Source organism: Cololabis saira, chromosome 5 (assembly GCF_033807715.1).
Source record: "Cololabis saira isolate AMF1-May2022 chromosome 5, fColSai1.1, whole genome shotgun sequence".
Classification (NCBI taxonomy): domain Eukaryota; kingdom Metazoa; phylum Chordata; class Actinopteri; order Beloniformes; family Belonidae; genus Cololabis; species Cololabis saira.
In genome coordinates this window covers 35896016-35920374 of record NC_084591.1, presented here as the reverse complement: position 1 = coordinate 35920374, position 24359 = coordinate 35896016, and the positions used below count along the sequence as shown (strand labels likewise).

General features: G+C 39.3%; 1 protein-coding gene across 3 annotated transcripts in view; it reads left to right on the top strand.

Moving 5' to 3' along the window:
• Positions 1-24359, top strand: part of scaper (S-phase cyclin A-associated protein in the ER) — a 62676-nt gene that overhangs the window by 6141 nt on the left and 32176 nt on the right. For 2 of the 3 annotated variants that reach the window (XM_061721849.1, XM_061721850.1), the window contains exons 3-21: positions 4801-4877; positions 5244-5441; positions 7614-7714; positions 8151-8261; positions 8819-8946; positions 9038-9333; positions 9841-10191; positions 11370-11537; positions 11675-11741; positions 11836-11953; positions 12199-12310; positions 12729-12869; positions 12988-13143; positions 13230-13372; positions 13702-13783; positions 13859-14011; positions 15160-15267; positions 19381-19517; positions 24231-24296. In XM_061721849.1, coding sequence (XP_061577833.1) covers positions 4801-4877; positions 5244-5441; positions 7614-7714; positions 8151-8261; positions 8819-8946; positions 9038-9333; positions 9841-10191; positions 11370-11537; positions 11675-11741; positions 11836-11953; positions 12199-12310; positions 12729-12869; positions 12988-13143; positions 13230-13372; positions 13702-13783; positions 13859-14011; positions 15160-15267; positions 19381-19517; positions 24231-24296 — 2713 coding nt within the window. The remainder of the gene's footprint in view (positions 1-4800; positions 4878-5243; positions 5442-7613; positions 7715-8150; positions 8262-8818; positions 8947-9037; positions 9334-9840; positions 10192-11369; positions 11538-11674; positions 11742-11835; positions 11954-12198; positions 12311-12728; positions 12870-12987; positions 13144-13229; positions 13373-13701; positions 13784-13858; positions 14012-15159; positions 15268-19380; positions 19518-24230; positions 24297-24359) is intronic. The other variant, XM_061721851.1, reaches the window with a different exon arrangement.

The window sequence follows — 24359 nt, the reverse complement described above, 5'->3', positions numbered from 1 at the left end:
TTCCCGCTACAGTTTTAACTAAAAGAAAAGGCAGAAAATGTCAGAAAAATAAAAACGGGGGGCACGGTGGCGCAGCAGGTAGTGCAGCCGTCTCACAGCAAGAAGGTCCTGGGTTCGTGCGTGTTAGTTCCCCCATGACTTCAGTGCCCACACCCTGGGTGGGGTTGGCTAAAGGATCTTTCTGTGTGGAGTTTGCATGTTCTCCCCGTGTTCCCCTGGGTAGCTAATGTGAGCTACCCTCACAAAAACATGCACACAGTCCTGGGCTATACATGCCCCCTCTGGCCAACCGGGGCGCCAGATGGGGTGGGGAGGATCCGGCCGGAATAACGTGATCCTTCCACGCGCTACGTTCGGCCGGGGAAACCCCACCCTGTCTGGTGAAAAGATGCGGCCTGCTCACTCCTCAGGTTAAGGAGGAGACCTGAGCTCAGTGCAGGGCCCTCCCGGGGTTGGTAGAGGATGGCAATGCCCAGGACTGTCTAGGTAGGAGCACTGGGTGATAAAATGGGGGAAAGGAAAAAAAGGAACGATAAATAAAAGGAAAAATAAAAACTTGCTAACTGGGTAGTTTTCCATTTTATCTCTGTAGTCATTCATGGATAAAACAAGCAGCACTGGTGCCTAATGTGCTCCAATACAGCAGGTCTCATAATTTAATTTTGAACACTGCCAAACTCAAAATCTTATACTTTAACTTAAAACTTAACTAGCTCTTAAAATTTGCTTGACACAAATGAAAGTTCCATTGAAACACGTGGGAAAAACACCTAACCTTTTAAGTTATGTGTGTTATCAGGTGTGATGGCATTTTTAAGTTAGAAATAAGAAAACTTCTTGGTAAGATTCTTAGTTTTTTGAGTGAAGGCAGTGAATTTGGTGTAAGTTCAGGGTTTTTAAATGCACAGCCATGAACCTAATGTATTATATAATTTAGTCTTAGTGATGTCAATTAACATCTAACATCTTATGTATATTTATAATTGCTCTTTAACTAAACAAAAATATGTTCTATCCGATTACTCGATTTAATCGTTGGAATATTCAGTAGAATACTCGATTACTAAAATATTTGATAGCTGCAGCCGTAGTGGCAGCTGTATCATAGTTATCAGCTCATGAAGTTACCCACCCCCTTCAGGTTAATTGATGATTCTAAATTGGGTGTATTATACATTTCCTGAATCCTTATGGGCCTGGGAGTATTCCAGTTTTTTTATTTTTTTTTTGTTGTATTTTTTGTATTTTGTGTCTCTAATGTTTATAAAACTAAGCTGGTTCCTTATCTTATTGTTATGTCCTTTATGTCGTGTATTTGCATGATAAAGACCAGTTTGTGACATTAGCCTAGCGGCTGTTATAGTTTCAGAGGAGCCTAATGATGCTCTTCTAGTTTAAGGCTCACAATGATATAGTATGGGTATATTATACATTTCCTGAATCCTCGTGGTCCTGTGAGTATTCCAGTTTTTGTATTTTGTGTCTCTGTTGTTCCTAGTTGACACAGGCTAAAAGATAGTATATCATTTAGGTGAAAATGTGTGTTGTTTATAGTTTAAAGGGCTGCAGTGAACTCTATATTGGTCAGAAAGATTCACATCTTAGCTTCAATGAATGCTTAAAAGGTCCCCTTTTAAAATGATACCAAACACAATATTGTGACACATTGACAGATATCCTGAACATGAGTTTAAACCAGGATATGCACCAGCATCTAAAATGTAATTTTCTGAAGGGGGTGGGTGACTTCATGAGCTGATAACTATGATCCAGTTGCCACTCAGGAAGGTTATCGTACCAAAATATAATCTATAGACATGGATCTTTTCAAAAATCATAAGTAAGTTTGGTCACCTTGAGTGGTACTGACAAGTGAAATTTTGGGCTCTGGCCCATGGACTAATACTTCTCGAGTGACCAGGTGATAGAACAATCGTGTGCCCCCTTTTACATTGACTGACGCGGGGTGGCGTGTCGAGCTGCCCTGCAAATAACTCTCCTCCAAGGGTAGTCTTAACCGCGGGTCAGGTCTAATGTAAACGGAACTAACATGGGATGGTGGGTCGTGGGAGGGGTTTGCTGATCGCGTAACCTTCTTATTTCCTTATTTTATAACATAATGCATAAATAAAACAGTTGATGAGAGTAACAATAACAGCACATCACATATATCACACATCACAGGTAGGATTTATATTTGCAAGATCAGTAACTGGGGAGACAAGAACATCTGCGAGCTACTTAGCCTCAGAGACGAGGACTTCATAAACCGGCGTATGTCCAGAACCACAAAGGATGGTCCATTGTTTGAACAAGTGGACACAAAAATGAAAAACTGGGACTTTGCAAGAAGCAAAATCCGGCAAAAAAACGCTCATCCTCATGTTCATCCATCCTCGTTCTGAAAACTACACCAGTCTGACAGCGCAAAATCTTGCTGATGTGGGGTAAACACATCATTCTACACGCCCACACAGGTTACGCTTTGTTTCGCAGATTAAGCCTCCAGACTTGCCTTCAGGTCCAAGGTGATAAATAACACGCCTTGCGTTTACATTACCAATGCGCGTTAAACATGCGTCCAGCAATATTAGCGGGATCCAATCTAAAAAGGCCTATTACCCTTTCTACACGGTATGCAAATGAGCATGTTACCTAACAGTCACCATAGCAACAAGTAGAATATCAGTAGGTCTACTGATATTTCTGTAAAATCACAAATGCATTCAGGGACTCAATTGTGTTGTTATATGGAGAATAATGTTTTCAGCTTGGCCTGTTTTTTGTTTTTTCTCTTTTTTCCAAGTTCATTATCAGAAAAACAAAAGATGCATCAAGTAACTGATTTTTGTGATATCCCAGAGCTCAATGTCAGCATACTGCTGCTTATTAAGATTAAACAAACGGATCCCTTTGAATAAAATTAAATTGAAATTCAAAAATACTTTATTAATCCCCAAAGGGACTAATTCATTATTTATATATCAATGGCAGCAATTCTTATTCTGAATTGGTCTCTGAAGAAATAGATGATGCAAAACAAAACACCTGTTTAAAATTAACTGTACTGTCTGATATATCCATGGGCTGTGTTTGCCTTTTTTAGACGTTATGACACAGTTCTATCTTCAGTTCTACTAACTGAGAGGTGCACTTTGAAGTAAGTTGTGACACAATACAGAGCCTACGTTTTCTCTACTCCAACTGGGAAGCTTCTTTCAGCAGGTTTAGATTTCAATATGGATATCTGTTAATTCAACTATGCTCTTGACGAAAGGATTGATAATTATTAAAATCAATGTCTAAATGTATTTATCAACTTTTCACATGATTGAAATTATCTGACAATCCAACATGGATTCTTTTTTAATCAACTATTTTCACTTTTGCTATGATATTGACTACGTTTACATGCAGTTAAAATTCAGGATATTGCTAATATTCCGGTTACTGAAACATTCGGAATATTCTGTTTGCATGCGTGAGCAAAAAGGGTTATCCCTGTATACATGGTAATCAATCATTTGGGATATCTCCATCAAACCAGCGACGCGCGGAAAACATCATAACGCAATTCCCATCATTTCCGCTTCTTCTTCCTGTATCCAAATTCAAAACAATAACAGCAGCACGGCGGATAATCTGACCCGCTGGTACTGTTTTGTTTCTCGACCCTGTAGTTTGCCTTTTTCAGCGTCTTCCAGCGGTGCTTGATCTGGTCTGGCGTTCGTACAAATCCTGCTTCGTGCAACTTTTCGCTCATCTTTTTGTAAATCTCGCTATCCCCGTACTTTCTAGCATCTACAAATGTCAAAATGTATCTTTCATTACATTTATGAAGTGATTAGTCTCCTCCTGGTCTTGCGTTTCTCCATGTTTTATAAGAACTTCCTGGACTCAAAAGACCAAGATTCCTTGCGAAAAGAACATGCGCAGAAAACAAATTCATGTTCCTTTTGATGGGGATATCCCGTTAGGCGTTTACATGACCAAATATTCGGGTTATAAAAGGAGTAACCCAAGGGTCATATGCAGGTTTTTAAAAACCGGAATATGAGTAAATTCTGGTTATTCAAAGGGGTTATTGGTGTTTACATGGCTGTGCAAAACCGGGTTATTGCTAATATTCCAGTTTTAAAAGGGTTATTGACTGCATGTAAACGCAGTCATTGGGTGATCTTTACTTCTGCCTACTTACAATTAGAGGTGTTTTAGCCCCCTTTGTCAAGACATTAATGGAACCTTTCACTAATCATTTATTTCAAAACTCTTAACATAAATTGCTCTGGAGCACATTATGATTTCATCATATATTGCTGATCTGGTCTGATTTTAAATGGATGAATACAACTCTATTTGGTCATATTGATGTGAGCAGGTGGAAGCTCTGCTGTTGCATCAGGGTAGTAGATAGGCCTTCTGTGTGGCCCAGGACAAATTTGCATGAAGACTGTCTGTATAACAGGCCACCACTAAATATCATATCAACTGAACACTTCTTCACACCCTCCTGAGTGCACGGGCAATTGTACTTAGCACAGTTCAATCTTGATTTGATTACTTATTACTTTTACTTATTTTATCCTATATGTTGTCCAACATCACTGTGTGTAATGCTGCCGCTACACTACAATTTCCCAACTTGCGATAAATAAAGTATATCTATCTATCTACCTATTATGATCGACGATAGCACCAGGACTGGACAGGTTCAATGCTTATGTTTTTTATTTATTTTTCTTTGAATATAATCAGTAATCTAATAAAAGCTGTTCTCCTTTGCATTTCTTTTCTTCATAGCAAAGTCCAAAGGCAACCCGAGTGGCAGTTCCAAGCCTCAGAGGAACAATTCTGGGCAGCAAAAGAATAGAAAACAGGTTAGAATATGATCCTTCCCCACTAGATGGGGCTGTTCACCAACCTATTTTCATCATTTTACTCACACTTCTCTCACAATTCAAGGTAAACTCAGTGAAAGTGTGTTTTTTTTGTTTTTTTTATTTGCATCAAGCAATTCACTGATTTAGTAAGAAACTAAAAAGACTGGGAATAGGTGATGATTGATTAATGCACTTAATATACAAGCCACTGTTTTCCTCTTTAAAAAAATCTTCATATTAATGTATTTTTTCAATATATCTGCATTGATGGTAAAAAAGTGAAAAGTGCTGTTTATATCATAAACAGTAAAGCAGACTGAAGATGTTTCTTTTTATGATGTTTTCTTTATACTATGTTCACAGCATGCTGGTGTGGAAAGTAAAGGCGCGGCTGCGTCCTTATTGGACAAGGGGCCGGAGAAGAGCCCCACTAAAGTTAGACAGCCCCGCAAAGTAGACCTACGAGCACGCTACTGGGCCTTTCTCTTTGAAAACCTACGCCGGGCTGTGGACGAGATTTACGTCACATGTGAATCTGATCAGAGTGTATTGGAATGCAAGGTTAGTTTGTTGTTTTTGAAAAACAAAATAAACGAAAACAAGAAAAAACAAACCTTGGGTAGATATGCAGATTCTGGCTTCAGGAACTTTTTGTTCATGTTCTGATGAGTGCCAGTCTCTGAGCGCAAACTAAAAACCATATGATTTGTGACCAGTAGAGGGGGACATTGAGAGCATAATCATCTTTCCCTCACACATCACATTCCTCTTGACTGCTGCATATGTCAGAGAGGCTCTCTGAAGGCTTGCTGGTGAGACAGTCATCACAGGGTTCTGTCTTTCAACCTGCTGGCTGGAATGTATGTTGTGCATGTGACTTGTTTTTGTTTGTGAGGCATTGTCTGGAAGAAGCATCAGTTCTTAGCTTGATACCTTGCACAGAAAATTGTCAAAATCTGTCATGTGATTTTTATTTTTTATGGCAGTTTGGGATTGTTTTTGTGCTTTCGTAAGGATAGTCCTTTGATATTCTTGAAAGCTCATACATTGTACCACTGGTACCAAGAGTTTTGACTTTTCTGCCATACAGCATTATGCTGAGGACTACTCCGGTGATGGCCTGCGGTCAGCACAGTAGTCATGTTCTCTGTAGTTTAGTCTGCTAGGAATCTATGTCACAACGTGGCTCCCTGTGGTGTGACAAGCATGCTGTCAGTTGTCACGTCAGTGTAAGAAGACAGGCTGCTGGGAGTGTTTCCCCCCCCCCCATCTCATACCACTGCACTGCTCTACACTCTGAGCCTCTCTAATGGGCCGGGTTGCCACTCATAATCCCCTATCCCACCCAGGTTGGGCTTAATGGACACTGATAAATGATGAAGTCATCTGGAGGGGAAGCAGAGTGCTTTGATTGCCTCCAGCCACAATCCTCTGGTGTAGCTGTGGGCAGTCGGTGTTGTTTGCTCTCACACAAACAGCCCACCACTTTCCACCTAAAAACACAAGAACATAATCATTGTCAGGAAGCGATGCCTAATTATCTGTTAAGCCTGTGTTACTGTAATATATAATGCAATTTAGAATGGGAACTTGCCGACCTCTTGTAATATGAAGCTAGTTGCCCACTAGACTGGATCATGTGTTCTTATTAATGCATGGGATAGGATAGAAAAGGCTCAAGGAGCTTGTATTTGCCAGATTATTTATTTATATATATATATATATATATATATATATATATATATATATATATATATATATATATATATATGTGTGTGTGTATGTATGTATAATCTTTTTTTTTTTAAATAAACATATTCTGTTTTTGTTTTAAGTGATTTAGATTAAAATGCATTACGTATTGATAAAAGGCTATTGTTGTTTGCTTCAATTTATTGGATGAAGTTTAAAAAGGTCAAATATTAATCAGTGAGGTGTTGTGCATGTGTTTTTATTTGGGTGTCTGTTAACATGTTGAAAATCTCTTAGTTTTTTTATCCATCTAAGGGGAAGCAAGGCTTTTCCCATGTCAGCCTGCATTACCAAATGAACACTGGGTCATAGCTGTGGACTCTGACGGTTAACCGGCCCTAATCAGCAGGCCTGCTGCCGGACACATCTTTCACTGGCTTGACTTGTCTATTAACTAAAAGCACTGTGAAGCTTTACTCTCAATTACCACTCCCTTCACGCTTCCTATCAATCAGTTGTCTGTTTCATTAGAGCTTTGGGAACAAGCTCCTCACAGCGTACCACTTCTGTATATCCGACGCTGTGACTCTATCCAAGTGCAGATAATAAGCATTTGTTGTAAGGAATTTGTCTTCTCTGTTCTTCCTCAAGGATTTCAGTGAAGCATTTCTCTTTTATATTCCTTACTTCTACCGTTTCTTTATATAGCCTTTCTTGCACTGCCAGAACCTGCTTTCAAGCTAATCTTTTTCATTTTAGACAGGCCTTTAATCATTCAAAGAAATAAGGGGTCACAATCTGCTTTTGAAAGGCACAGCTATTGGTTTGTGATGATAAATATTTATTTTTGGCATTTGATTTGATCTTCTAATCATTTTTGCTTCTTAATAATCTGAGAATTCTTTCCAGGTTTTTGTAACGTCAAATAGTTACTGCAAGAAATGCGTTCTATAGATTAGACTCAATGACTTGTAGTTTTTATTCTTCCTTAATGTGTTTGTAATATGTCTCATAATAATTTCTGTCTCATTTTAACTCCAGGAAGTGTTGATGATGTTGGACAATTATGTTCGGGACTTCAAAGCTCTCATAGACTGGATTCAGCTTCAGGAAAAGTTGGAAAAAACAGATGCTCAGAACAGGTGAGCTGAAGTTATTATTTTTTTACCGTCTGTCTTTGTCCCTCACGTTAACTCATTACCTGTTTTTACCTGAATTGCTCCCTGAGATGGAAATGCAAGTGCTGCTATCTGGTCCCTGGCTTTGAGTCACAAACAGAATAGATCAATAGTCTTGGCTTTAATTCAAAGAGATCCAAGAGTTTATTGGTTCCTCTTTAACACAGTGACCACTGCCGCAGTAAATTGTCCAAGAAATTAAATTTACAGTGCCACTTCCCAATTTTTTATATTTAAGGTGTACTTTCAATCGATAAGATAAACATATTTCATTTATTGAGACTATGAGCCATCAGTGCGTGCGTGTGTGTGTGTGTGTCAAGTATGTGTGTGTTTTAACAACAAGAAATTCTAACAGATTTTAGTATGAAGTAAGATATAAGCCTTTTCCTTTGTTCAGACCAACGTCTTTAGCCTGGGAGGTACGGAAGATGTCTCCGGGACGACATGTAATGCCAAGTCCAACAGCAGACAGGATGGTACCTTGTCCACGTCGCAACCTCAACTTTGGGTAAGATCTCATTATTTTTAAGCATATCTCTCTTTGATTTATTTAATTCATTGTTACAATCAAACACATTTATGACATTTTTATCATCCTGTTATTGATCAGCCAGTATTTGCAATGATGCACTATTATATCTAATAGGTTAGAAAATTGATATCATATCTAGACAGTCAATAGCTGCTGATAGTGAAGCATTTGTTTAATGTAATTTGTTGAGACTCTCGCTCTTAGGCTACAGAATAAGTGGAAGGTGTAGATGAAAGTGTCTGTTGAAGACTGCTGAAGCATCGGTTCAATATGTGCACTGCTCTGTAATATGATGCTGCAGGAAATGGATATTGATCATGACGAAGGCCTGTTGTATAGTACAGTTCTATGTTTTCTGGGAGGGGCTAGACTGTCTTTAGCAGTCCAAAGTTGGCAGCACAGTTGGACCTGTTCAGACATGAGATTTAATTTTTAAAGATTTTAAAATTCTACCTGTTGACAGTTAAAGTACCATCTACAGGTGCAGATCTGTTTGTTCTTAAGTGTATCATTTGTGTCTCTGTCTTGGACAGTGGTCCTCCATCAACACTGGCTGCAGCTCGGCTCTCCCACACAGGCCCCAGCTGGGCAGACAGAGTAAAGTGCACTCAGTCTGCCCATAGTTCCAGTCAAGCGACCACATCACCAGCAGAAAAACCTGGTAAGAAATCCCCACTGTAGACTGTAAGAGTCAAGTGGAAAAGTGGATTAAACCACATTCTTAAGTACCTTTTTTTTTTTTTTGTTTCTAGGTAAAAAAGATTCAGAGGGGTGGGAGACAGTGCAGCGAGGACGCACTGCCAAACCTCGCTCAGCTGCCATAGTTGCCAAGGTCAGTCCTGTCTTGGCTCATGTGACCCCTAAACAGGACAGCGCCAAGTATAACAGGTCACATCTGCCGCCGCAAGACAAGCAGAAGGAGCAGCAGCTTTGTCCTGAGTGTCCCCTGGACAAGGGCATGACCCAGACTAACACTGAACAGCAAGTCCCTGCAGATCCTGCCCCCCAGCAGGAGGTTGAACATCTAGAAAATGGACACATAATGGAGGTACTAACATTGAGTACCTTGTGACATCTTTCTGCCCAAGCAGTCCCTCTTTATCAATTATTCACATGGAGCACTGTAACTCTATATCATTTTATCAGCCACATTTGTTTTTGTTTTGGGCTCCATGGTATTAATAGGCAGACTGTTCAGACAGGGATATCAACTTTGAAGCGATTGATTGTACACTGACGTTTCAGAGGGAGACAGCCCCGTTTTCATTGTCATGAAATAAATACTGACAGTACATCCTGACACACGTGGTAAGAGTGTGTCGCAGCCAGGCAGGCGTTGATGTCGAAATACAAACTTGTATTTCTGATTTGTCATAACTAGATGTTTAGAGCATGTCAGTTCCAGCCTCCCTGCATGATTTGTATTTTTATATACGTGTTGATCATTTGCAGATTTAAAAAAAACAAACATTTATTTAAACTTTGAATTACTTTCATGAATTGCTTTAAATATGCATGTCTTTAATTGAGTTTGTGTGTGTGCCTGTTGGTGCAGCCTCCAGCAGAGAGTGTACAAGACTCAGAGCAGTGTGTCGACACAACCTGTGAAGATGCGCCTCCCCCCATAGCATCTCTTCCCCCATCCCAAGCTCCAGAGCGCACCCCACCCACAGCCACAGTCCCACCAACAGACATTACCATATTACTCCCAGTCCCAACTCCAGGCATTGGAACATCCATAGACCTACCCCAGACGGATGGGTTCAGTGCTCTGTTGGCCTTTGGGGACACTGGGGCTGAGGGGGGCGCGTCACAGTGCATGGCTACATCTGCTCCAGGACAGGCTGAGACTCCCATGGCAGCGGTGAAACTGGAGAGTGTGCTGGACCCCACAGAGCTTTCTACTGTGAGTGCTGAGAGATGGAGGAGCAGAGGGAGGGGAGGGCTGAGAGGACAGGGGTCCCCAGGGGTCTTTCACCACCTAAACAAAGTCAGTCTTAAGAAACCTCCAGACCCAATGTGCCAGCAGGACTGCAAAGCTCTGTGTAGTGTTGTTATAGCCCTATTCACTGTTAAGAATAGCTGTGAGTAGATGACCTTTGTACTTAAGCAAGTACTCCCAGGGTGTTTCCCGAAAGTAATCTCAATTTGGGTTAGTATGAAATGTATGTCATTTAAAAGAAGAAAAAAAAATTGTTTAAAAGTAGTATTTTAAACAAAATTAGTTTTTTTTTTTTTTTGTTTTTTTTTTTTTTTCAATTTGTATGATTCAGCCACAAATCTTTAAATGTTGTTCCATGAGATGTTTCTAAATATAAAGATAATTGATCTGGATTCCAAACATCCACAAAGTACTTCACGGCAAAATAAGTCAAACAAAAACGTATAAAAGACAGCAGAAAAGAAACACATTTTTAGTCCTGCACAGGTCATCCTTGTGCACGGGATGAGACCGTTGCTATCTGACTTACTGCATCAAAATTCCCTTTTAAAGACAGATGCTTTTGAGAAGGCTCTTATTTGCTTCCACAGATGGTTTAGAGTACTTGCTGCCCTGGAGTTATGTGAGTCATCCCTATATTAGTGCAACGTCATGAAATGTCTTTAACTCCCCAGTTAAAGCCTTTGAGTAACCCAACCAGTTTCATAAATCAGAACCATCAGTTGCCTTCCACCATCCTTTCACCATCTTCTCATCCTCACAGTTAATGTGCCCTGCATGCCTTTTGGATGCTCGCTCACTTGTGATACTTGTGGTTGTGTGGTTCAGAATGTGATTGGCTTGACGTGGTATTTTCCTGGATCTAAGGTTCATGCACCCTTCTCTGAATCAGAATAGGGCAGATGCTGTGTTGTACTTAGAAATGGGGAATGAGGTGAACAGGTAACTTAAGTGATCCCAGAAGTTAAACACCTCCACTAAGATTTAGAAATGCATTACACATAATCTGGGTATTGCATGACATTTTTCGTTGAGTGGCATTACAGTAATGGGGATTTCCATGTGTTTGTTTGAACAACATATCATCTGTAAGGCATACTAAAGGTGTGCATGTGTAATTGAAAGACTGTGTATGTATTCAGCCCCAGTCAATGGCAGAGGTCCTGGCTAAGAAAGAGGAGCTGGCAGACCGGCTGGAGAAGGCCAATGAAGAGGCGATTGCCAGCGCCATTGCTGAGGAGGAGCAGCTGACCAGAGAGATTCAGGCAGAGAACAATGACCTGGAGACTGACAATGAAAGTGACTTCTCTGTAAGGATAATTATGCTTGTTCTTCCTCATAATCCGTGTCTTTAATTTCCCAGCCACTTGGAAAAACTGATTTTAGAGTTTAGTTTCTTTAAACTTTATTCTGGATGATGGAAAAAAAAAACTAATCTTTTCCACAGGCTAGCATCGGCGGTGGAGGCTGTGGAGTCGGTATGGACTGGAATGACATGCTGGCAGATTTTGATGGTATCAAGGGCTGCATCAAAAAGATCTAAGCTTGTCTTTTGTAAGGGTGAATATTACACTGAAGTCAATTTCTTTTTGGCTTGCTGTTGTGTAGCTCGGGAGCCTTGGCGACAGAGTACCTCCTGGGGCGACATGGTAGAGGAAGAACCTTCTCGGCCTCCTGGACACGGAATCCATATGCATGAGAAATTATCTTCACCATCCCGTAAAAGGTGCAAAAACTGTTTATGTGGCGGGAAATCTGCTTTGTTGATTTGTCAGATTTTCTGCTCGGCCATCTTGAAAATTTGAACTAGCATCCTGAGCGTGAAGCTCTTTGTCTGACCGTTCTTTTTTTTGGTTACCCCCCCATGGCAAGACGGCTAAGTAGTGTCTATTACAGACTCTGTCTGCTGTACCCATTGATAATGAGGAGGGCAGAAAAGAAATGAGAAATTTGTTTCAATAATTTTGACAGAACTATCGCAGAGTCGAAGAAGAAACATGAGGAGAAACAGCTGAAAGCGCAACAGCTGAGGGCCAAACTCCGTGAGGAAAAGACGCTCAAACTGCAGAAGCTCATGGAGAGGGTAAGTACGCCGTGCTGACCTGATGGACAGGGCCTTTTAAAAAAAACTCCATGCAAGCTGAGCTCAGCCTGGCTCACAACGAAAGCTTCTGTCAGCACCCTTCCCGATAGAATCACTAAATATCATAGCCCCATCCAGTTGCATCCAAGCCAGCTGGCTTAAAGCAGTCATGAGAGACACCTAGCCAAAATCAGCAGGCTTTCAAGAAGTTTGTTTTTATACTCCAGGCCATAGCAGGGTGCACAAGTCCTTGAATAAATCGTGTTCACCGCATAAATTCATGAAGTGGTGTGTATTTCATTAAAATTGTGGTCACACTGGAGAGATTAGAGAAGAAAAAAATCCCTTACGTCTTGACAAATATTTTATACATTCCTCTATTTTCCTCCAATTCCACTGCTCTCTTTGCCTTCTCCAGGAGAACGATGTGCGGAAATGGAAAGAAGAGTTGTTGGAGCAGCGTCGGAGGATGATGGAGGAAAAGCTGCTGCATGCAGAGTTTAAGAGAGAACTGCAGCTCCAAGCGATTGTGAAGAAGGCCCAAGAAGAAGAGGCCAAGGTAGAAACATGAAAAGGCTGCAACCACATGTGTGGGTTGGTTCAGAAATATACGTTCTATATCTTATTTATATTGTGTATTGTCTTCATTCTCTCATGTTTTTCTTTTGCCTGAACAGGTGAATGAAATTGCTTTCATTAACACTCTGGAAGCCCAAAATAAGAGGCATGATGCCCTGGCAAAGTTAAGTGAATATGAGCAACGCCTCAATGAGCTGCAGGAAGAGAGGCAGAGGAGACAGGAAGAGAAGCAGGCTAGAGATGAAGCTGTTCAGGTATAAACACTTAAAATCATGCATTTTTTATGTCTTAGATTGCCATTAGTGGCTGCAGCTCCATTCTCTTCGTACTTTCTTTAAAGGAACGTAAGCGGGTCCTGGAAGCAGAGCGGCAGGCAAGAGTGGAAGAGCTGCTGATGCGAAGAAAAGAGCAGGAGGCTCGTATCGAGCAGCAGCGACAGGAAAAGGAGAAGGCTAGAGAGGATGCAGCACGGGAAAGGGCTAGGTTTGTTCTTCAGTGCGAGTGTGTACGAGTGTGTACCAGTTGGTCTGGGAAGCATTTTGACCCTACCACTTATTGCACGTATTGTGTAAATAAAAATGTGTGTAAATACTTTTTTAACAAAAGTGTATTGCTTCATCACTAGAGTTTAAGTCCATATTGATGGACAGAAATAACAGTTATATCGAGATTACATTTTCAAGAGCATGCAAAATATAAAAAATAAAAAACCTTTTATATGAACTGGATATTTGATTTAGCAGTGGTTGTAAAAAGAGAATCCCGTGTTCAGTTGTGTTTTTTTTTTTTTCGTTTTGTTTTGGTTCCTGAAGAGACCGAGAGGAGCGTTTGGCTGCTCTTAGTGCTGCCCAACAGGAGGCCATGGAGGAGCTGCAGAAGAAAATTCAAATGAAGGTAAGTTTATCCCATGCCACCTATATTCTTTAGCAGAAATAATGACCCTCTATTGGTTTCTGGTTTCTTCCGCAGCACGACGAGAGCAGCCGTAGGCATATGGAGCAAATCGAGCAGAGGAAAGAGAAGGCGGCTGAGCTCAGCAGTGGTCGACATGCTAATACGGACTACGCCCCCAAAATGACGCCTTATGAACGCAAGAAACACTGTTCGTTGTGTGGAGTAGTGGTATGTTAACTTTTATCGCAGTCTGTTGGTGATAATAACTTTTGCAGTATGTTTTTCTTAACTTTTTTTTATACAACAGAGGTTATTGAAAGGGTGTTTGAAGTTAAATGCCTTTTATTGGTTCATTTAAAATGGGTAATAATTCTTCTGAAGCCCCTGATTTACTTTTCTGTCTCGTGAATTAATATGTAGTTATGTAATTTGGCACACATAGTATGAACAATAGAAAAAGACCCAAATGCTGCACCTCAGTAGCTCAGGCCAATTCTCCTGTTTTATTTGGCAGGCTATACTGTATATACACAAAAATGCTGATGTGAAGGTGATTCAGGGGATTTTTGGAAGAGCGCTCATTTAAATGAGGATTTAACTGCATTGATATAACTGAACATGATCATGTTTTTTTTTTAAAGCATTTGGCAACAAATCCTACAAGCAAACACATTTATCTCTGATTAACTGGCTACCATGACAACAAGGGTGGGACACCTTGAGTCTTCAAACCAGCATCAGATAAAGACAAGGGTCGAGGGCAAAAGAGGGAATCTTGTTAAAATGTTAGATGACCTTGGCCGACATCCGACACCAGAGATCGCGGATGGGTCAGCAGCAAGCACTTTATTTAATGACATTAAACACAAACCATCTTGAATGGGCTTGTTTCCAGAAATGGAACAAAAACAATTCCTGCTATACACCTGCCTCTCGTCATGGCCATTTGTCAGACCTGCACGACATTTATTTAGACATCATATGATAAGTTGCCATTGTTGCCATCTGGTATTTGGCAAAATAGGCATATTTTAGTCATTTTGTGTGGGAAGTTGTTTTATTTTAAATGATGAATTTTCTTTCAGTTTAAAAAAAACAAACAAACGTAACAGTGTCTACTCTTTGGCTTGTAACTTACACTGATATTGGAGTAAATACGATCTTAAATACAGAAATGTTAAAGTCAGCACAGCATGTAATGTAATAAAGTAACAAATCCCATTTCTTTTCTTGACTCATTGCTTTAAATTGAGGTTCACAAGAGGCAGTGGTGTATCATATCACCAGGAGAACACGGGGCTCCACTGATCCTTTCCTGCCTCTGTCTCCATTGTGTCCGCCGAAGTGACCTCTGACCACTTTGTTTGTATTTGTAGATCACCTCAGAAGTGCACCTGTTCAGCCACACCAAGGGCAAGAGTCACCAACAGGCTGTGCGAGACAGTAGCAGCATCCAGGGACGGGAGCTCTCCGATGAGGAGGTGGTGCGTATCACCCTCACCTACCAGGAACAAACATACATTCTGTCAGAATGCTGCTGTACTGCTGCTTGTCATATAAATAGACAAAGAGAAGCAGCAGTTGTCTTTTATAACATGGTCATTAATATTGTTTATGCATCCCTTTTATATGCTACCACAGTTCTGTTGTTGGCTTTGTGAGATAACAAATGGGCCTTGAAATGTACACAGTTAAGGTTCAGTGCCTCAGTGGAGCGTTGACATCACTCTCTTGTCCCTACGTTTTTGGGTTTTTTTTTGCGGGGGAGGTTTTGTTCATGGAGTGGTTTTCCATGGGAAGCCAGATTGTTAATGCAAGGTAACCTCTCAGGCTGCAATATGAGATTGGCTTTTCAGCAGGGCTCATTGTGAGGCTGACAACTGTTGGTGCTATACGAAGCACCTTTGCCCTAACAGCTCCTTCACTCAAAGCTTTTTGTTTTTTCAAAAATTGAATAACTGATACCTCTGCCCTTCCTTTTTAGTAAATCATTGCCTTTCCAAATGCAGGTCAGTTTATCACTTAAGACAGTATGATAAACATATTGCCATTTGACCGTGCTAATAAATCAATTTTTAAGCCGAGCTGTGATCTGACTTCCCTCTAAACCCATTGTTCAGTCATATATAGTAAAGATGATATTATTATCGTTATTATTATTGAGAAAATAAAGCAAACCAGCTTTTAATTCTAAAGTTTTAAGTATTAGAACATTAAATTAATTTATATATATAAAAAAAACACGATCATCTGGTCCTTACAAGGTTTTAAAGTTGAGTTAATACAACATCAAACACTGCAAAGTACAGAATCTCCCACCGGTATAAAGATAAGCCAAGATGCAGTATGTGTAAAAAAAAAAAAAAAAAAAAAAAACTAAGTACGCCCTTACAACTTCTATAGGAAGTTAAAAGCTAAGTAGCAGCCAGGTGCTGTGACTCATATGTACAGTACTTAAATAATTGATCATCAGCAAGTGTGACCCTCTTCACAAAAGCATCTGATTCCTACTTTTGCTGGTCTGAGCTATTCAGGTGTGTTTTAGTACAATATTGGGGAGAAATTGCATCATCAATGATCATTTTCAAACACTTTTGAGTCCGTCTATTCTGTAGTAGAAAAAAGAAATCACAACTAAAAAATAATTTAAAGCAGTGTTCTCAGGATGATCAGAGTGACTGCAAAGCACAGGGATCTACCGGTTCTCCTTGTGCATATCTGATTGTTGGATGGGTGATTTGAAACTGACCATAGGAATAAATGTTTGCGTGTGTAGTTGTTTCTGCAATTAGACAAGCGACCTGTCCATGTATACCCCTGCTTTTTGGCTAACCACACCTGCGATGGGCTTCAGCAGACCCCCTCAGTGGAAGCCCAGTTTATAATGGACATGTGATGTGTCAAGTGGTGGTGTTCATCTCAGGATGCATTTGCCACATTTTAAGATCTGCTTAGCAGGTTATTTTTTTTAGTTATTATTATTATTATTATGTTATGACATATGAATCTTCAAAAAAGAAGAGTGTGTACTTTCTTTTTAATGGTACCGCATGTTTTTGTTTCCATCAAATTTGAACATACACAAACTATGTTTTGATGTCAACGTCTCATTCAAATTTGGACAAACTTCTGTGTTGTTAGTTCAAAAAGAGGAAGATTGCTGCCACCTGCGAAACGGAGTACTAATTGTTAGTTTCTATTTAGTAATTACTAATATTCATAACAAATATTTTCAACTTAAACATGATATTGTTATAGTTTCCTCCACATTGTTGTACGTTCACATGGATTTATTAAGTTCATAACTACACTAATTATTTCTGACTGGAAGACCCTAGATATATGACTTTACCATGTGGAAGGAGGTGGCTTTTCTTCAGTCCAGAAATCAAAAAATTATTTCTCTGATAAATGAATTAAAGTTGTTACATGGTTTGAACCTCAGGTTGATTAGAGTTACTTCATAGAAGGCCTTTTTTTTTTCTCCTGCCACTCCTCAGTACTGCTTGGACAGCACAGCCATGAAAGGGTAATCTCTTGGGGCCAATGAATAGATCATAAAGGCTTGTTGAAGTTTTACTGAAAAAGTGAGAAGCTTGATGGGATGTCTAGACTGGCAGCTAAATTAAGCCTCTCCCACCTTACACCTTTTTCCAAAATTAACTTGTTAAAGCTTACAAAACTTCTTTGCGCAATATTAAGACTAGAGTTATTGTTTTCAACGTTAAATGAATATAAATACAGCAATATGTTGCTGGGAATGAGGTGCTCTTCTTTACAAAACTGACATGGAAAACCACCAAAGTTCTGGCAACTTGATCTGGTGTAGTATCATGTCTGTTTCTAGGAGCTAACATGAAAAGCAACTGTGGAAGCCTGCCAGTGAGGCTTTTGTATGTGACAAAAGGAGCGGCGGATGAACATGTCCTATAGAAGTGACATTTGTATAGACTCTCTTTTAGGTCTGTGACAGGTCAGTTTGTGTAAAGGAAAGGGAGAGGTGTTTTTAGGGCTATCATGTTTCTCCCACCAGGGGCAATCTGTGGTGTGGTAGTGGTGGGCTTAAGCCAACATCTTTACTGCTTTGTGACTATGATACAGAGGTGGACAGCCGTCTGTCATCAAGTGTGGTCTTAAATGTCCCAAGTCTGTGCCAAATGATTGTTATGTGTGTTAGTGATATTTGATTTTTCAGGTGTACTTGTAGATGTAACCACTGATTTTTGAAGCGGATCATGTTTTGGATGGGTTACGGAAACAATTTCATTAAGTAAATAGCTGTTGCATTGGATAGCCTCTCAGAGAGATTACTGAGCAGCTGTCTCCCATGAATATGACGGCTTTAGTCTTGAGTTGAGCTTGACCTGTAATATCACTGACAAGAGGGTAAAAGTGCACGCATATGATAAATGGAGACACAAATACAAGACCTAGCAAAACCACATGCAATGGCCTTTTTAATTTCTAAATTAATTATAATCCCATTTGTTCTTTTTTAATCTTCTCATTCTTGACATAATCATCAAATGTATTATTCTTCCTAGTTAAGTATTTGATTAGCATTACAATATCTTAATATTGCATCAAATGGTAAATGGCAGGTGGTGTTAGAAAACGTGTGCTGCAGTTTTATATGCATTTTGGGAGTTTACCACTGCCAGTGCTCTCGTAACTGACCTCCTTTAAGAGTTTTGTTGGTGTGATGTGGTTGAACATCCCTGGGCCGCTATGTTTAGTGTGTTAATGAAGCCTTCAGATTCAGTCTGTAGTTTTGTGGCCCTAATTCACTTCTGCACACTTCGGTTTTTACAACCCCTTTCAGTGAAAACCCCTATTCAGGCAGCAGGTGTGGGGACAACACTGACCAAAGTGTATGGCATCCCACACACAGGTTAGCCTGGATGCTGAATTGAAACCCTTTTATCTGAGGACCATTCTTCTCTCCGGGGTGCTGGATGACAACATAATTGGGTAATTGGTTTCTTGCACCATGCATCATGCTGTTCAAATTGGGTTAAATTCCCCCGTCTCCTGGTGGAAATATCAGAAGCATCTGACAGGACCAGACAGAAGGCAACACCTCCAGGCTGCTAGCATATCTATGGGAGAGCAGGTGGATACAAAAGAGAGGAGAGAATAGGAGATAATTGCAGGATCAATGGTATTATTGAGAGGTGTCACACAATATGTTTGTTGTCACATGTTAACTGTTTTAAGTTGTCCCATTTGACAAGGATTGTATAGTTTTTCAGTTGTATTAGCACATTTATTAGTACTTTTTTTATGTTACGTAACCTGTACTTGACTTATCACTGACAGATAGATGTAGATTTTTTTTTACAGATAAATATTTAGTATTTGTAATTCACTTAAACACTTATTGCTGATGCAGGAGGTTATTTTGTTCAAGCTAACTTGGCCTGCTTTTTATTCTGGCTAGTTTTATTTTGTAACAATAAATGGGTCTAAAAGAAAACCTTCCTCTGATTTTTGAGGTTGTTGTTATAAATAGTCAAAAAAAAAAGAAAGAAATAAAGAAAATGGCAACAACATCCTTAATTTATTGTTTGTCTCCCCCTCCCTCCCAAAAACCTCAGGAGCATCTTTCCCTAAAGAAATACATTGTGGATATTTTGACGGACGGCTCCGTTTCATCCGAGAGTGTGAAGGATGGCGAGGAGCGCCAGAAAGCCAGGAAAAAGGCAAAGAAGCTAAGAGCGAGGATGAACTCCAGGTAATAACATCTCTTTTTCTCCCTACTTTGTCGCGGTTATTCTCTCCTTCTCCCTCATCACCCTCTCAGACGGTGAGGACAAAACTGTGCCAGGACTTTTTTTTTTTTTTTTTTTTTTGTGAGTGACAAAGAGATTGAAAATGGATGTTATTTGCATCCAGACTGTCCACAAGGTAACACTGATGAGCTTAATTTATGACCACTTTCTGTGATTGGGGAGCAAAGCCGCAAATCGATCCTTTGGTCTCTGGCTTTCCTCTGTAAAGAGCTTTTCTCCAAATTGCTGCTTTGGCATTGCCAAATTTGAAGTTTATTTTGGTGTGTAAGATGCATGTATGAACCATACCTATCTGTCTTCTTCTGAAGTATTGATTTTTAAATTGCAAATCAACAAGTAGTTTGTGATAGTGGGGTGCACCAGAACCTGGACGGGAGGTCTGTCAGTTTAAATGACACGATGCCACAACAGGGAAGGAAGACGGAGGAAAGAACGTTGACAGAGCTTAGAAGGAAGTTCATATTATTGCCTGTTGACTGTTGGGAGAACTCTGTCCCAATTAAGATGATATTCACGTGCAACATATGCTCCAGTTGTTTTTGGTGCTATACGTTGCTGTTTTTAAAGTGCACATAAGTGGCATCGGTCCTTGGTTGAAGTATCACTTGTATAAAATAATCTCATGCATATATTTTCCAAGAAGAGCTGTTTTTAAATTTTCCTTTTGGTTATTTTCTACAACTAAGGCAGATTATTCTGCACAGCACTGTGTCAATGGTGGTAAATGGTTTGGCTGCATTGTCTTTTACATTTTGGCTCTTGAGAAAAAGCAGTTATAGGCTTAAACGTGTGATTTTGCACCTAGTCCATTGACTTGAATTGACGGTGTTATTCCCGGGTCCCTCTGAAAGACCTTAACACGAAAGTGCTGCAGGCTGCTGCATTTTGGCAGAGTTGTCATCACAGCCACTTTAGTCAATCTGAGTGGCCCCCCCGCGAGCATCGTGGTACATTTAAGAGGTAACTCCTGCTCCATTCCACAACAGCAACTCTACTCTGACATTAGGCTGCAGCTGAAGTGTGTCAATTTCCACACGACGAGTTGAGCTGATAGGAAGTCAGACAGAAAAAGTGCACTGAGAATCCAGTCAGCTCACTCCCATGCCCCGATGAGAAACGGACAACAGGACATGGGGAATGCTGCGCTAATGCCCATTTCTTTAGGGTTTGGTAGCCCAATTGACCCTAAATCAGGGAAGAAATTCTAATGGACATTTTTCTTTTTCTAATAACAGACTGCTTTTAATAACATAGTATGACTTGCGAACATAACTTTTTTGTTTTCATTTTCCAAATTGCTCAATAATAAGACTGATTCAGATTTATTAATAGCCCTCTCTTTGACAGAATATGCAGAGAAGTCAAATATTTGAAGCCACCTTTTCTTTAGGAAGTCTGTCTAAAAAAAAAAAAAAAAAAAATATATATATATATATATATATATATATATATATATAGATTTTTTTTTTTTTTTGACACCATTTGGATTTTTCTCTTCCACTCATGAAGTGTGAAGTCTAAAATTGGATTTAAAATTGGATGATAGTCACTACTGCTTGTTTCATGTTGAATAGTTAAAGTTATTAGAAACTGAAATATCTTTGAAGGGATTTAAGAGCAGGATATTTTTTTCTTAATTTATCAGTCCACATATGAATTTATCCATCAAGGTCTTACTTGTCTTATTATTGACCAATTTGGAAAATGAAAACAGAAAAATGTTATGTACTGTATGTAATATTTATTTATTTTATTACATACAGTCACGGTCACTAAAGTCTGGCTATGCTGGTGAACTACATTTCTTCTTTTGTTATGACCGGCTCATTATAATGCGAGTGCAGCCAGCTTTATTCCCTAGTCACTTTTCATGAATGATTAACCTATCACTGAGCATGAGCAAAATATCTTGAAATACAATTTATTGTCCCGATGCTACTCCAGTAGAGCATTTCAATTCTTAAGTTGACTGAAGAGACAAATATAGGCTAAAAGAGCCATTCATCTTCAGTGTTTCATTCTTAGCACTTCTGTTTTTGCCCTCGTGAGGCTCAGCGGTGCTGCGAAAGTGACAACACGACCTGCCTCTGTTCACCATCACTCGCGCTGCAGCCCCACAGAGACCAGCACTCAAAGGCAGCAGGCCTTGAGAGGTCATAAATAACGCACAGCCCCCATAAACATAAAGGTGAGCCACTTCACCGCTGGGTGGAAATGAACCGTTTTATTGGAACACTGTGTATGGTGTTCGTAAAACGTGAGTGCTTCTCACAGCCCTTTTCACAAAGCCAACACACAGCACTGACGCATAATAAAGCAGTGCAAATGCATTTTAAGCTTAATGTTTTTGGTGATTTGGCACACTTTCTCCAATAATAATATTTTTAGAAAATAAAAATGTATATAAGTAGCCTGTCTGTGCCTGGTGGTGATCGGTTTCTGAACTTGGAAACCAAAGTCCCCACTCATGCCCTGGGATAAGCCAGTTGCTTGTTGACGGTTGCTTGTGGTTCACTGAGCAGGAAACAGAGTAGCCTGTGTGTTTTTGGTCTGTGTTCTTAGCATCAAACTCAGATGGGGGAAGTGTGTACAAAGACACTCCTGAATACAGTACAATGTAGTTGGTGTTGTCCTAACTTGTTTGACCCAGTCAGCTGGTTTAGATGAAGAAAAAAGGTATCAAAAGTAAGCTGAAACCATGCGGACACAAGTTAAAATGATTTCACTGAATTCTTTCAGTGTGTGTATATATATATATATATATATATATACTGTACATTTTTCTGTGGTTCTATCGCACTTTATGGCCCTTTTTGATAATACTTCTTTTTAGATAAATCTCAGACAATGTGTGATGTGGGGGCAGGGAGCTGTTATGAAATGCTTAAAGCCTTACTCTACTACAGTTTGGCTGAGGGCAAGTCTTTACTGCACATTTAACATGATGGTAATGAATAGCTCAGCAGGTGCTCCCTGTTTAACCTGATTGAAATTAAGCCTCTTGGAGATGAATATTGTAGTATCATGAATGACGAGCAGGGCAGAGATGGTTCATGTGCTCTGGACTACATATTCATCCTGCTCGTGTGTCATTAAAAATGATTGTACACACAATGACTACTTAATAGTGGAACATACTGTCATTGCTCATGACTTGAGAATAAGCCCTAATACTCTAAAGTAGGGCTGGGCGATATGGACCAAAAGTCATATCTCAATATTTTCTAGCTAAATGGCGATACTCAATATATATCTCAATATTTTTTCTGTGCCTTAATTGGGGTTTCCCCCAAAGCATTATAGCATAGCATCTCTGTTAGCTTCATTTTTTTCTGAGGCAAACCCTTAAAAAAACAGTCAGTTTTAATACAAAGCCTCGTGCCAAATGTCACACAGGTTCCTTTATTAACAGAGGTCTGCACAATATCAAAATGTATAAAACACATGAAATAAAAATAAACTGCCTGCATATATAGAATAAAAATGCTTCTTGAATAAAATAAAACAAATATCCCTTTCCTGCATAACAATTAAATTAAAATACACTGTGCAATTAATACAATGTAGACAGTAACAGGCAGAGTTTTCCACTGAGGTTGACAGTTGTGCAAATAACAAAACATTTCTGCAAATCTCAAATAAAACATTCAAGTCAATTTGTCACAAAATAAGCTATATCAAAATCATTAAAAAAAAAGTAAAAAAAAAAAAAAAAAAGTAAAAAAAAAAATTGTATTTATTTTTTTTTTAACTCGATATAAACGATATTGTCTCGTACCATATCGTGTTTGAAAATATATCGATATATATTAAAATCTCGATATATCGCCCAGCCCTACTCTAAAGCTATGCATTTTTTTTTAATTTATTTTTTACTTTTTACCTGTTGAATCAAATATGTCTATGTAGTCTTGTAACAGTATCTTTATAGGGAAATAGACAACAATGCCACCTTTTCTTTCCTTTTGTACTTTCCTTTCTTATGTTCTTGGCAACTCATTGTCTTGCAGTGAGGTTTGTTATCAATTTCTGCTAAATGACTGACCTTAAATAATTCAGATTGTGAATAGTAAATCAGACTTTGATTGGTGCAGATAAACTCTACTGGGAAAAATCCACCTAATTCCAGGAAGGGCTTGATTTGCATCAGTGCAAGGATGTATAACTGGAAGATGCTCTGTCAAACGCTGATCAATAGTTGCTTATCATGTTTGAATGTTTAAACCCGCAAATACACACAAAAATAAAGTTGGTGTTTCTGTCTGCTGCAACAGAGATACTTATACTCAACTGTGACCTTTTATGATATTGTTATTGGTCTGGTCTTTGTTTACTTCTTGGTACTCCATAAACACTTTGATAGTGCGTGCAATGAACATAGAAAAAAAAAATGTCAAGAAAATTTAATTCGGCAAAGAATTTCAATAATTAAGTCTATGTGAATAAACGGCAGCAGAACCGTCCTCCTACAGAGCCAATAGTTGATTATTTTAAGCTGAGTTATGTGATGACAAGCCAAATAAACAGTGGGTTTGAAGAAAGTGAGAAAACGGTTCAAACTTTGATCTTTTTCTTCCTTTGCTGAAAATTCAACTTTTTCCCCCCCCCTTTTTTGAGCTTCAAAGACTTTTTCCAACTTCCCTCTCTCTCTACAGGGCAAAGGAATATGAGCCATTAATAGAAGCAAAGACTCCGGTTCCTGAATCCCCATACAAGGCAAAGTGAGTATTTATTTACACATTTTTTTAATTGTTTAAAATAAAAACAGGTTGATGGGATTAAAA